The sequence below is a fragment of the Rhinopithecus roxellana genome, chromosome 1 (genome assembly GCF_007565055.1).
Source record: "Rhinopithecus roxellana isolate Shanxi Qingling chromosome 1, ASM756505v1, whole genome shotgun sequence".
Lineage (NCBI taxonomy): Eukaryota > Metazoa > Chordata > Mammalia > Primates > Cercopithecidae > Rhinopithecus > Rhinopithecus roxellana.
Window position 1 is genome coordinate 187695248 of NC_044549.1, and position 15257 is coordinate 187710504.

A 15257-nucleotide genomic window follows, 5' to 3' on the forward strand; every position below is an offset into this window, starting at 1 on the left:
AATAGATGAACGATGAGCAGAAGTCAACAATGAATACTAAAAGGAGAGGAAAGTAGTATTCTAGAAGGGATACTAGCATTTTTCTTATTCTGGGTTTCCAAAGGCTAAAAAATTTTTATAACATGCTGCTTCCACACAGAAAAACGCTCCTCATTAAGAGCACTGAGTTGCCACAATATTTTTCTAAACAGAACATGTCCTTTGGATTAAAATGAGAAATTCTATTTTTACTTCAAAATAGATTTTTGAGAAAAACTTTTAAGATGGATAAATTTCTGGCCAGTCAATAGTAAAACACCTAAGGCAAGTATAGTTCACTAATAATGATAACTGACACAAAATGTGGACACCCTACCTTGATAGTTCTGTCCAAAGAGGCACTGGCAAACTGATTGTTATCTTTGGGGTTGATCACAATCTGCATAACATAATGGGTGTGTCCTTCAAACACTTGTGAGCAAGACCATTTTTTATCCCAGTCCCAGAGCTTAATAAGCATGTCATCTAGGCCAAAAGAAAGTCTCAAGTTAGTTGTAATTTCTATTTTTTCACTTCATAAGTAAGACACAGTCTTTAGAGGAAGTAAACCTAACATAAACCACATAATCCATGACTTACAGAAATAGAATCAAAACCAAATAGAGTTTTCAAAATGCTTATTTATCTTAAAAATAAATTTAACTCTCTACAGAAAAGTGGAGATAAAATAAATAAAATAGATTAGAAATAGCAAATATAAAAATTTTGTGAAAAAACTTAAAAATTCAGTGGGCATTAAAGAATGACCAAAGAGTCATACAAGTTTGATTAGAATCTAAGCGTGACTGAATACTGATAGCAATGACTATGTAGAGAACAAGCACTTGCCCTCATAAGATTGGTTTTTAAAAAGCTTTAAATTACTTCTCAATTTTTAATTTAAACACATTTCAAAGAGCTATTACCAATTCAGTGCTACCTCTTTTGCCAGTCCTCCAAGAGGTCTACTAATTTATAGACAATACCAAGGAGCAAACTAGTTTGATTATGAAGATTGAACTGACTAGGTTCTATGGCAATCTGCCAAAAACTCACTCATCAACATGTAAATGACCTTTCTGTTCAGCAGACATTTAAACATCTAGACTTGTAGGTCTTCTCTGACAGGAATTGGAGCAATCATTACCCAGATCCTAAGTACAGTTGATACTTCATTAAAGTACAAACACAAGCAGCATCAATAGCACAGTAATGGATCTAAACAGTTTAAAGGCTGCTTGGAATTAGAATTCTATTTGTAACAGCAGTTAAAGAATAGCATGTCTCAGTGAAAGAAAATGAATTACCCAAAGAGACGCACATGACCAAAAAAGGTCATCTCTTACCACTGCTAGTTAGAATGAAAGGCTGGGTTGGATGAACAGCAATACAGCGAATGTAGTCTGAGTGTGCTTCAAACATATGAACTCTCTCCAGAGTATTGTAATTGAACACTCTAATCTGCATGTCATCCTAGAAACAGAAATTTTAAAACCATCATCCCTATTATCAAGTAAATTACACAAAAAAACTGCATCACAGGCTCAAGGAATGAAGTCTACGCTTCAAAACATTGCTGTAATTAACATAACAAATTGGGAATCAAAATCCTGCAACTAACTTACATAATCATTCACCAATTCAGAAAATGGGAATAGAGATTCATATTAATTACTTACCGCTCCTGTCACAACCCAATTCTTCCTTGCAACAAACTTTGCAGCTCGAACAGGAAGATCACATACTTCAAATGTCTTCACCAGTGTCTTTAAAATGTAAAAAGAATACACAAATTGAGCTGTAAGAAAATAACCACAAAATCTACTCTGTTATATTTCAAACATCCAATTTTTAAGATCACTTCTCATTTTAATATATTCTCAGGCTAAAATATAAAAGGTCAACATTAAAATTTTTTAAAAAGACGAATTATCTTTTAATAGATTCAAAATTACAACACTTTTTAAAAGACAAGAGAAAGCAAATGTCCACAAGATGTATTCCAGATCCTCTGTGCTCCAGCCCTTCCCTCCCTTTTCTAGCCTCACCTTTGGCTACTCCCAGCCTTACCTCTGCTCTTGTTCTCTCTGCCTTGAAAATCCACCCATGGAAACTTGTACTTCCCTTTCATAATGTAGCACCTCATAATTACGTTTAGTGCCAATCTTTCCTGCTAAGCTCTCCAAAGGCAGGAATATTTTTCACACTGTATAGGCAGAAGCTAGAACAGTGGCTGGCACACTAAATTAGTGTGTAATAAGTATTTGTTGAATGAATTAGCTCTTAGTTTCTTTTTCTTTTTCTTTTTTTTGAGACAGTCTCACTCTGTCACCCAGGCTGAAGTGCAATACAGTGGCACAATCTTGGCTCACTGCAACCATCGCCTCCCAGGTTCAAGTGATTCTTTTTTTTTTTTTTTTTTTTTTTTTTTTTTTTTTTTTTTTTTTATTATACTTTAAGTTCTAGGGTACATGTGCATAACGTGCAGGTATGTTACATATGTATACTTATGCCATGTTGGTGTGCTGCACCCATCAACTCGTCAGCACCCATCAATTCATCATTTATATCATGTATAACTCCCCAATGTAATCCCTCCCTCCTCCCCCCTCCCCATGATAGGCCCCAGTGCGTGATGTTCCCCTTCCTGAGTCCAAGTGATCTCATTGTTCAGTTCCCACCTATGAGTGAGAACATGCGGTGTTTGGTTTTCTCTTCTTGTGACAGTTTGCTAAGAATGATGGTTTCCAGCTACATCCATGTCCCTACAAAGGACGCAAACTCATCCTTTTTTATGGCTGCATAGTATTCCATGGTGTATATGTGCCACATTTTCTTAATCCAGTCTGTCACAGATGGACATTTGGGTTGATTCCAAGTCTTTGCTATTGTGAATAGTGCCGCAATAAACATACGTGTACATGTGTCTTTGTAGTAGAATAATTTATAATCCTTTGGGTATATACCCAGTAGTGGGATGGCTGGGTCATATGGTACATCTAGTTCTAGATCCTTGAGGAATTGCCATACTGTTTTCCATAATGGTTGAACTAGTTTACAATCCCACCAACAGTGTAAAAGTGTTCCTATTTCTCCACATCCTCTCCAACACCTGTTGTTTCCTGACTTCTTAATGATTGCCATTCTAACTGGTGTGAGATGGTATCTCATTGTGGTTTTGATTTGCATTTCTCTGATGGCGAGTGATGATGAGCATTTTTTCATGTGTCTGTTGGCTGTATGAATATCTTCTTTTGAGAAATGTCTGTTCATATCCTTTCCCCACTTTTTGATGGGGTTGTTTGTTTTTTTCTCGTATATTTGTTTGAGTTCTTTGTAGATTCTGGATATTAGCCCTTTATCAGATGAGTAGGTTGCAAAAATTTTCTCCCATTCTGTAGGTTGCCTGTTCACTCTGATGGTAGTTTCTTTTGCTGTACAAAAGCTCTTTAGTTTAATTAGATCCCATTTGTCAATTTTTGCTTTTGCTGCCGTTGCTTTTGGTGTTTTAGACATGAAGTCCTTGCCCATGCCTATGTCCTTAATGGTACTACCTAGATTTTCTTCTAGGGTTTTTATGGTATTAGGTCTAACATTTAAGTCTCTAATCCATCTTGAATTAATCTTTGTATAAGGGGTAAGGAAAGGATCCAGTTTCAGCTTTCTACTTATGGCTAGCCAATTTTCCCAGCACCATTTATTAAATAGGGAATCCTTTCCCCATTTCTTGTTTCTCTCAGGTTTGTCAAAGATCAGATGGCTGTAGATGTGCGGTATTATTTCTGAGGACTCTGTTCTGTTCCATTGGTCTATATCTCTGTTTTGGTACCAGTACCATGCTGTTTTGGTTACTGTAGCCTTGTAGTATAGTTTGAAGTCAGGTAGCGTGACGCCTCCAGCTTTGTCCTTTTGACTTAGGATTGTCTTGGCAATGCGGGCTCTTTTTTGGTTCCATATGAACTTTAAAGCAGTTTTTTCCAATTCTGTGAAGAAACTCATTGGTAGCTTGATGTGGATGGCATTGAATCTATAAATAACCTTGGGCAGTATGGCCATTTTCACAATATTGATTCTTCCTATCCATGAGCATGGTATGTTCTTCCATTTGTTTGTGTCCTCTTTTATTTCACTGAGCAGTGGTTTGTAGTTCTCCTTGAAGAGGTCCTTTACATCCCTTGTAAGCTGGATTCCTAGGTATTTTATTCTCTTTGAAGCAATTGTGAATGGAAGTTCATTCCTGATTTGGCTCTCTGCTTGTCTGTTACTGGTGTATAAGAATGCTTGTGATTTTTGCACATTAATTTTGTATCCTGAGACTTTGCTGAAGTTGCTTATCAGCTTAAGGAGATTTTGGGCTGAGACGATGGTGTTTTCTAAATATACAATCATGTCATCTGCAAACAGGGACAATTTGACTTCTTCTTTTCCTAACTGGATACCCTTGATTTCTTTCTCTTGCCTGATTGCCCTAGCCAGAACTTCCAACACTATGTTGAATAGGAGTGGTGAGAGAGGGCATCCCTGTCTTGTGCCAGTTTTCAAAGGGAATTTTTCCAGTTTTTGCCCATTCAGTATGATATTAGCTGTGGGTTTGTCATAAATAGCTCTTATTATTTTGAGGTACGTTCCACCAATACCGAATTTATTGAGCGTTTTTAGCATGAAGGGCTGTTGAATTTTGTCAAAAGCCTTTTCTGCATCTATTGAGACAATCATGTGGTTCTTGTCTTTGGTTCTATTTATATGCTGGATTACGTTTATTGATTTGCGAATGTTGAACCTCAAGTGATTCTTATGCTTCAGTTACCCAAGTAGCTGGGATTACAGGTGTGCGCCACCATGCCAAGCAAATTTTTGTATTTTTTCATACAGACAGGGTTCACCATGTTGGCCAGGGTGGTTTCGACCTCCTGGCCTCAAGTGATCCACCCGTCTCAGCCTCCCAAGTGCTGGGGTTACAGGCGTGAGTCACCACACCTAGTCAGTCTTTTTGAAATTGAAACCCGTAAAAGTGACTCATGAATAAGGTACAATTCTTTTGCACGGTTTAGCAATATGATTCCATACAAATGTTATTATTTATTTTTTTTTTAAAATGAAAACACAGTGACCTGTATTTTCCTCCGAGCTACTCAGAATGGAATTATACACATAGGATAAAGGTAGAAAACTAGAAGACCCTCCAAGAAAAAGCAGAGACAATGGTATACCTCTATATTCTCCTTCTTTGATGCCTGTTCTTAAAAGTCTGAAAGCCAAACTATCATTTTCCAATCCTTTTTTGTATCAGAGAGCAAAAAAGAAATAACTAAGAAACCAATATAATCTTACTGCTTGATTAACTATGTGCACTAAAAAAGTAATAGGGACCAGTTCATAAGAACTGTCCCACTCTGACTTTTCAAGCCAGAGTTCAAAGATTCTTTAGACAAAGGCTGAATGAGTAGGCACTTCAACTCCAACCTGTAGAATCACTACCAGCTGACTATGATACAGACACCGAGAGTAGACAGAACATGCAATCTGTAATACAGCAGAAAAATCCACACAAGCTCAGGAGGAGCCAACAAACTCAGGGATCTAAGCAGTAAAAATAAAGCAGCCGCAGAGCAAATAGCCAAGGCTCAACGCCATGTTAGGGGCTATGACTGATGCAAATGAAGAGTAAGAAAAGCTACACATGCAATACATACAAATACTCAGTGTAGATTAGGAAAGTATAACTAATGACTAATACTTATATGGTACTTAGGTTTCATATACAATTTTATCTAATTTTATCTTTTTGACAATCCTGTGACATAGGGAAGGCAATAATATCATCTTTACTTTAGATAAACAAAGAGGCTCAGCATAGTTAAAAAGGCTAACCTATATAATTTAATCAGCAAGTTGGCTTCAAATCCTAAAATACTGTGTTTTTTAAACCACTGCATGTACCACCTCAAAAAATATATAGTATCTCCTTATTTGAAATTCAAGTACATTTAAAACCCTTTTTACTTCCAAAAACCTTTTTGGCTCTCTCAAGAATTTGCCCTCAATACAGGAGTGGTAAATACTGTTGGTGATATGAACACAGGGAAAAAACAGGGAGAACCAAAGACAGATCAATCATTCAACAAAGACTTACTATCTACTAGGAGCCTGACAGTGTATCAGGTAGTGCCTCATGCACTGGACCAACAGTGGGAAATAAGATGAGGGTAATCCTTGTCCTCACAGAACCTCCATTCTTGGAGGAAAGAAGGAAATTAAACATGAAATTACCAATGAGATAAATTATGAAAGGGGAAGCAGATGGTCCTGTCATAGGGCAGAAAAAGATATAGAAGAAAAAAAGGAGGCAAAGCGGAAATGCAGATAAAACAAAGATATATTACAATAAAGCCTAGAGAAAGATAAGTACACCTGGTCTTTAGAACATAAGATGATCAAGTGACAGAGCCGAGAGACAGGTAAATGTAGTTGATAAGAGGGAATCCCTAGGAATAGCCAGAGAGAGAGGACACCAACATATCTGTTAAACATAAAATCAGAAATACTTTAAACATCTCAAGAACAAAAAGGAAAAAAAAAAAGCAGTTATTTGCATCAAAGCAAAAAGAATTCACAAGATAAAGATCTGAAGTTGTAGAGAACACAAATACTGAACTAGTGATAAGTGAAATGCATATTATTCATTCATTGAACAAATAATTATTGAGCACTTACTATGTGCCAGGTAATGTTATAGGCACTGAGATACAGCAGAAAACAAAATGTTAATTTGTATAAAATGTCACTGATGGACTATGATATGGTTTGGATTTGTATCCCCACCCAAATCTCATGTTGAATTGGAGGAAGGCCCTGGTGGGAGGTGACTGGATTGTGGGGGTGGATTGGAGGTGATTGAAGGTGGGGATGGATTTCCCCCTTGCTGTTCTCGTGATAGTGATTTCTCATGAGATCTGATGGTTTAAAAGTGTGTGGCACTTTCCACTTCGCTCTCTCTCTCCTGCCATCATGTGAAGAAGGTGCTTGCTTCTCCTTCACCTGCTGCCAAGATTTTAAGTTTCCTGAGGCCTCCCAGTCATGCTTCCTGTTAAGCCTGTGGAACTGTGAGTCAATTAAACCTCTTTCCTTCATAAATTACCCAGTCTCAGGTAGTTCTTTACAGCAGTGTGAGAACAGACTAATACAGGGTATAAGTTTAGTGTACAGTCATTTCTGTTTCATTACAGTGAGTATAAAAGTGAAAAGGTGTTCTTAGGTTTACTTCTGGCTTTGGTTCCTTGATCCTATTCTGCCATTTTAAATTCCTCAAATATGAATCTCACCTGGATTTCAAGAACTTAACTTTGGACATTAAGGATAATTACTACATAAGTAGACACAACTGTATGGTATAGTGCTAACTATATGCTTTGTACTCTTAAATACAGTCTAGGAAGACTAGAAAATATGAGATAAACTAATTTGAAGGATATGTTATTTACTCAGGTGAAAGAGAATGAGTCAAGCATTTAGGCAGAGAATCTGTAAGATGCATGTATAATCAAAAGCTGAGTATAAATATTTCCCTGATATAATCTATATAGCTGAATGAAAGATTTATCTGCATATCATTACATTGGGCATTTGGAAGAAAAATAAATAAATTTAAAAATATCATTCTTAAGATAGAATATTCACTGAATGGAAAATTAACAATTAAATCCTTTAGCGAGTGATCCTATAATGCCATCAGTTTTCTCAATTTCAAAAAAGAGCTAATACTACCTAAGTCAGAGTTGTCATATTTAAATATTATATCTAACATACCCAGGACAGTTTCTCCTACAAACAATCCCCTCATTAAATGTTAGTTCCTTCATATTTAAAATACTTCGTACCAACTGGAGAAAGCGGTTTACATATAGCTTCTGGATTCTGTTACAGTATTTGTTCTCTTTCATTATAAACACAGTCTAACATAATATTTTATTTCTAATAAAGTCCTGAAAAATTCCTACCTGTGTTTCATGATTCCAAACACACACACTGCCATTGTAAAGACTTGCCAACATCCATGGCTCTGTAGGATGCAAATCCACACTCTTAACTCGATCAGATCTAGCAGTTAGCTTTCTTTTGATATCAAGTCGCAGAGGCTAAAAAGAAACATTAAAAAAATTAAATTGCTAAGCCAAATAAAATATGTTTGAGATCTTAACTAAATACAGTGCATGAATAGGCCTACAAAACAATTCAGTTACTACTTCGCTAAGCTTTTGACACAGTTTCAAGTCTAAGCACCTATTTCTTCACTCACACATGCAAAAAAATCAGAATATTTAACATTATAAGATTTACAGCAGTGGTCTTCAAACTTTTTGCTCTAAGGATTCTCCTTAAAAACTTTGAGGACCCCAAAGAGCTTTTCTTTATGTGAGTTTTATCTATTGGCATGTTACCATGTTAAAAATTAAACCTGAGACAACTCTAAGATATTTATATATTACTTCATTTTCAAATAACAAAAATAAATCCAGTGCATGTTAACTAAAATAACGTTTTTATGAAAAATAACTATGTTTTCAAAAAAATTTGGTGAGAAGAGTGGCAATATTTTACATTTTTGCAAAACTCTTTACAATCTGACTTAACAGAAGACAGATGGTTTCTCACTATCTGCTTCTGCCTTCAATATGCTGTGATATGTTCTTTTGGTTAATGTATACAAAATAACGCCTGGTCTCACAGACACATAGCTGGAAAGTGAGGAGTATTTCTTAATAGTTTTTTCAAGTAATATGATGTTATTCTTCGAAATTCGAGAAGTGGTAATTTCTTAAAGGTTACTTGAAAGGTAAAATCTGAAACCGTATCAATCAGCTGTTTATACTTTGTTACATTAAAATCCACTGGCTTAGTCCATACTTTGAATGGATCTTTCTCTCATGCATGTTTTTCTAACATTAAGCATTGGTCATTTGGAAAATGCTGGTTCACTGAATTATGCACATCTTCTAGATGCTAACAACATCATTATACTATAAAAAAAAGTACATTCACTAATTTCACCACCTACTTCAACTGATAAGCCTTTAAGCATTGGAAATCCATCAAGTTCAGTGAGTTCTTCAAAATTCAAACTTTCACTTGAAAGCTCTAATTTTATCATTGGCAACAAATACTGTCAGGGACCAGCCAATCTCTTTCAGGTTTTTAAAAAATGTCTACCAAATATTCAAGTCTGAATAAGCAGAGTTTCTCATTGTTTCAAGTAAAGCTCACAACTTAAAAACGGTGCAAGTGTTTCCCCTTGAGACAACCACCATACTTCAGTATGCAGTAGAACTGCTTTATGCATACTCCCCATTTCACCACACAGAATTTAAAAGATGCATACTCAAGTGTGGAGAGGTAATAAAATTTTTACTGTTTCATCAATGACATTCTTAAGTGAAACTGGCTTTTTAAAAAACTGTGTAACAATGAAGACTATACTAACAGTACAATTTGGTGTCACTTCACTAGCAGTTTTACCTTCCATTAGTTTTACACCATCAGTGCAAATATCAACATTGTGAAAGGTGCCAATAGTGTCTCACTGTTAAGAAAATACTTTTAATTTGTGGACCTCCTAAAAGAGTATTAGGGACTCTTAAGGAATCGAAGACCACATTTTGAGAACCTCTAGTTCATAGATTTATCTAGTAAAAAAAAAAAATTTTTTTTCTTTTGAGTCTCGCTCTGTCGCCCATGCTGGAGTGCAGTGGTGCCGATCTCAGCTCACCGAAACCTCTGCCTCCTGGGTTCAAGCGACTCTTCTGCCTCAGCCTCCCGAATAGCTGGGACTACAGGTGCATAATTTTTTGTATTTTTAGTAGAGATGGGGTTTCACTGTGTTAGCCAGGATGGTCTCAATCTCCTGACCACATGATCCGCCTGCCTCGCCCTCCCAAAGTGCTGGGATTACAGGCATAAGCCACCGCGCCCGGTCAATAAATTTTAAATATTCACAAATCAAAATTTTGTGCCCAGGTCAATAGTGTCACATCAGGAAATATTCTGAAGAAGTGTTATTCATAAGTTCCTAGTAACCATAAAGCATAATATCGAGTTCTTTGGAGAAAAGTGGTAGATTTATCTTGGCAAAAATGTTAGTAAATGGTAGGTAATGTAATGTATGATCAATAAGGGTTATATCCCTGTGCATGATGGCCTTTGGTGTCAAATGGGAATGTTTGAAATATTTCAATGGATTTAAATTACAGAAACTTACTGAAAATTGGAACAATTTAAAACAAAAATTAAAACATTCTCTCAAGTCAGAAATATGAATAGTTTATAATAGCATTTTCAAGCCAAATTCTTCCTTTGAATTACAGAACAGACAATTATTTGAACAACTATTTTCTCCATTCTCCAAAAAAATGTCATTCTAGGAGAAAAGTTAATTCATTATATACAATGATATTTTAGGGCAGTGGGCTTAATTGTCTCTAGGAGGCATGCTGAGAAAAGATGATTTAAAATACATTTCCCCTTTAACAGGTCTTAAACACAACCTAAAAGCTCATTTGGCAAGTTGAGTTACTGTCAAATCTTTATTGCTGTGATCTTCTATGATGATCATGAATGGGACAGAAATTTAAGGTTACCTTTGAATATAAAAAGAAGATCTAGCAGAGACAATTTCCTGAGACAACACCTCACAACACTTTTACTCATCTTTTTGGGGTTATCAAATTTGGGTCACTGACTACTTCAAGTCTTGTTCTATCCACACCTCCTTCACTTTCAGCAACAACCTTTACCACTTACTTTAAAATATCAGAGTTCTCTGGCTCTTCTCTTCAATTTCCTCAAAAATGTTTTCACTGTCATCAGTCCCCTCCTCTCTTCAATTTTCTACTTTCTTTCTTTCTTTTTTTTTTTTTTTTTTTTGTGAGACAGAGTCTTGCTCTGTCGCCCAGGCTGGAGGGCACTGGCACAATCTTGGCTCACTGCAACCTCTGACTCCTAGGTTCAAGCAATTCTCCTGCCTCAGCCTCCAGAGTAGCTGAGAATACAGGTGTCTGCCACCACATCCAGCTAATTTTTGTATTTTTAGAGACGGGGTTTCACCATATTGGCCAGGCTGGTCTCGAACTCCTCTCCTGACCTCGTGATCCACCCACCTCGATCTCTCAGCCCCAATTTTCTACTTTCAAATAATCATCATCTTCACATTCCCTGCTAGTTCAGAAAAGCAAGGCTTTTTACTTCATCCATTTCTGAGTTCTGCCCCATAAATTACTATTATAAATTTTAACTTCCCTTTAAATCTCTATGGAGTCAATAGGCATAAAGTGTCTATTGTGTACCAGGCAGGAACCATGGTGAGGGTTTTCATATAAGCCAGCATATCTCACAATTTTCCTCCAGTAATGAGCAAACTGGACACTTACAAATTGGGAACATTTTACTTTAAAATATTTTAAGTTATTGATTATTGAGTAAAAGTGATGCTCCATCAGTTGGGCCAGGGAACTCTGAGCAACCCCAGTAAACCTCTACATACTCCCAAAGCACAAATATCAGTTTAAAAAAGAACAGGCAGCCAGGCGTGGTGGCTCATGTCTGTAATCCCAGCACTTTGGGAGGCCGAGGCAGGCAGATCACCTGAGGTCAGGAGTTTGAGACCAGCCTGGCCAACATGGTGAAACCCCGTCTCTACTAAAAATACAAAAAAAAAAAAAGGAAAAAGAAAAAAAATTAGCCAGACGCGGTGGCAGGCCTGCATTCCCAGCTAATCGGGAGGCTGAGGCTGGAGAATCGCTTGAACCTGGGAGGTGGAGGTTGCAGTGAGCCAAGACTGCACCACTGCACTCCAGCCTGGGCGACAGAGTGAGATCGTCTCAAAAAAAAAAAAAAAAAAAAAAAAAAAAGGAACAGGCAAGGGTTCTTGTGATAGTATTTCTCCCAATAGTTAAGTAACTATCTTGAATAAGACAATGTACTAGGTACTTTGGGACAAAGATGATTAGGATGCTCACACTGTATCCTCAACTCTAAATGTTTCCCTCCATCTTCCAAAAGCTGGATGCATTCAGGACTCAGCTTAAATGCCACTGCCACCAGTAAGACCTTTCTAGTTACCCTAGCCTGAAGCATTCTTTCCTAGGGAATCCTACAGGATTTCATTTTAACTGTTCATGGTACACTTGTGTACACACCTTTTCTTGCTTTCTAGAGTAGATCTTCCTTAAAGCCAGGGTCATTGCTTATACATGTCTTTATCTCCAGACCACCTTATATATTTGAGTATGGGGGTTTAAAGACAATACCATAACATAAAACTAGAGTGTCACGATGGATTTAAATTTCAGTTCCACCACTTATTTCAGATGTGCAATAGTGGGCAAATTTACTTAAGCTCTTTCAAGTTTGACTTATGCAAAACAGAAATATTATTATTATCTACCTCTTAGTGCTGTAAGAATTAAATTCAGAGTTAACCAGTTAGAGCAGTGCCTGACCTACAGTAACCACTTCACAAACATATAACTCTATCTCCCAGCTGCTGTGAGAATTAGGCAACCATGTTTAGCAAAGTGCATGGCACATAGCAAATACTCTATGGTAAATGTACAAATGAATAAATTCACATTTTATATTTTCCACAAAGGATTTAAAATATATTAAAGAATGAAGGCAATATTTCATTATATAATTACACTGGTAAATGTAAAGATGGCAAAAGAAAATGAAATTAGGCAGATCCAAGAGCCTTTTTCAAAAACATCCATTACTGCAACCACAGCAGACCCAAACTAGAGCAGGTAGTTAGTAATATGAAGTGCTGTAATTAAGAGGCTTGAGGTTTGTTCAGTTCAGGGACTGTAACCCGGGTGCCTAAGAGAGTCCACGGATGGTGCTAGCTTCAGCAGCATATACACTAACATTGGAAGGATACAGAGAGAAGATGAGCGTGGCCCCTGCACAATGATGAGACGCAAATCCATGAAGGGTTCCATATTTTTTATAAAACGAAATTAAAAAAAAAAAAAAGTCCATGGAATGAGAGGGGCGGGGTCTGTGAATGAGTGCACTAAATTTTATGCAAAAATATTTGTTTCTCTGTGCATTTTCTCTGGGAGTATTCCTAAATTTTTCTTCTGTTTCTAGTTCCAACTTTGCCACAATTAACCTTGTAGAAACATAATTTAAAAAAAAATTTTAAACTGAAGATGAGGGACTTAATCCCTAGCGTCTTCAAGCTCCAAAATGTTTGATTCTGTGCTTCATAACAAGTTTTTCTTAAAGGCAGAAAAACATTTAAATGTAAAATATTTTCTTTTCTTTTTTTTTTTTTGAGACGGAGTCTCGCTCTGTCCCAGGCTAGAGTGCAGTGGTGCGATCTCGGCTCACTGCAACCTCCGCCTCCCAGGTTCAAGCGAATCTCCTGCCTCAGCCTCCCGAGTAGCTGGGACTACAGGCGCGTGCCACCAAGCCCGGATAATTTTTTTTTTTTTTTTTTTGTATTTTCAATAGAGACGGAAGATATTCTTACACTATTGCTTTCCTTCCTTATTATTATAACACTCTTGTGCAAACTATTCCAGGGCATTTTTTAGGGTTATGGTGATAATAACAGAGTGCTCTAACAATTACTATTCTTACCAGTCACTGTATTTTCAAATGCATGAAAGCACACCAGCCAGCGTTATAAACAGCACCCCCTTCCTCCCAACCCTTCTCCCCTTAGAAACCTAAGAGCTGAGATACCAAAGCATTTGAAATTCCATTTTTGACTCCATATACATTTGTTTTTGGCTTCTCTGCTTGTTTACAGCTTGTAGCCAGCACACACTATTCCCGGAATAAGCCCAACAGGAGTGCAGATTAACTACCACCGTTTTAAAAGGAAACTTTAGTTTTACCAAAAGCCTCCTACGGAGTTCAACATATTCGGCCTCTGTATTTCCCTACACCACCGACCCCGCTGCAGACTGCAGGAGCTCTGGCAAGCGCCACAAGCGCCAGAGGAGACAGAACCCCTCACTAGCAGGCGTTGCCTCCCCAAACCACCCCAGTCCCCTGGGCCCCACCGCCTTCTCCCTTCCTGGAATCAAACTGGACCAAGACCCTGCAAGGCCGGAGGCGGCTGCCGCAGCGGGAGCCCAGACCACTGCTTACCGCGGCCCTCAGTCCAGAAGCTCCAGGAATCGGCCGTAACCTATGGGACCCCGCTCCCTTCTACGGGGTCTGGACCTACCATGGCTGTGTCGGTTCGATCCCTGGCACCTCGTTTGTTACTGGCTACGCAGGCCCTGAGAGAAACCCACCGAGCCTCTGACCGTCAGACTGACTGACGTGGAACTTCCGGGAGCCGATTCTCGCGATAGTCAGAGGCCAGGGCCGAAGCGCCTGCGCAAACGGCGCGCAGACACATCCTTTCCCAAGACCCGCCCCAGTTTCCTAGGCAACGTGGCCTTCCAGACCGCTGGTAATGGACCTGAGGCCGCCGGGAAGCGAGGGGTGTGGCGTAGACCACCAAGGGCCGTGTCCTGGTGATGCTAAGCTTGGACTCCGACCAGAAGATTAGAGATTGAAACGATGAGGAAAACGAAGGGCCTAATCCCCGCTGGACGCTAACTGCAGGGCAAGCTCCCCGGTGCTGGAGTTGTGTTTCAGGGGCCGAGAACCGCTATCGGGCTTCCTCGGACTCTGGCCCTGAGGGCGGGGAACGGCGACGGAGAAGGCGTAACGAGACTCTTAAGTCCAGTGTGTTCTGGGGGCTTGTTGTGAGGCCCAGAGAGTTAGTTCTCTGCAGGCCCTGCCCCGGTCACTGATTAAAGCTGAGAAGAGACGCGCTGGGCTGCGGGCTGAGCTCCAGGCTTCTGAAGTCAGAGGGAGGGCTGAGAGCTTCCACTTCTGGAGCTCCCTGGGAGACGGCAACTACCTAACCGTGTGTGTGTGTGTGTTTGTGTATGTCTTGTGTTGAGCATCGGCTGGCTGTGTTATTCATTCAACAAATATTTATCGATCTTCAGCAGTGTGCCAGACATACTTTCCTCTCAAATCTTCACATCAAACCTGAATTATCTCGGTTTAATGATGAGGAAACTCAGGCTCAAAGAAGTGTTTTAGCCAAGACTGCACAGTAAGTGGTAGATAAAACCTCAGAGTTGAGCTGGGCGCGGTGACTTACGCCTGGAAAACCAGCACTTTGGGAGGCCGAAACGGGTGTATCACCTGAGGTCAGGAGTTCGAGACCAGCCTGC

The 15257-nt window shown here is 38.7% G+C and overlaps 1 protein-coding gene and 1 non-coding gene across 2 annotated transcripts in view; one reads left to right on the plus strand and one right to left on the minus strand.

Moving 5' to 3' along the window:
- The window catches only part of COPB2 (coatomer protein complex subunit beta 2), a 36482-nt gene extending 22050 nt beyond the window's left edge, over window positions 1-14432 (minus strand). Inside the window, exons 1-5 of the mRNA XM_010366755.2 lie at window positions 14249-14432; window positions 8016-8153; window positions 1698-1784; window positions 1365-1491; window positions 356-504 (exon numbers count right to left, since the gene is read on the minus strand). Of these exons, the coding sequence (XP_010365057.1) occupies window positions 356-504; window positions 1365-1491; window positions 1698-1784; window positions 8016-8153; window positions 14249-14251 (504 nt within the window). The 5' untranslated portion in view covers window positions 14252-14432. The remainder of the gene's footprint in view (window positions 1-355; window positions 505-1364; window positions 1492-1697; window positions 1785-8015; window positions 8154-14248) is intronic.
- LOC115892064 lies at window positions 12905-13013 on the plus strand. The gene has a single exon (XR_004051961.1). It is a non-coding gene; the product is annotated as a U6 spliceosomal RNA (small nuclear RNA).
- Window positions 14433-15257: the final 825 nt, after the last annotated feature.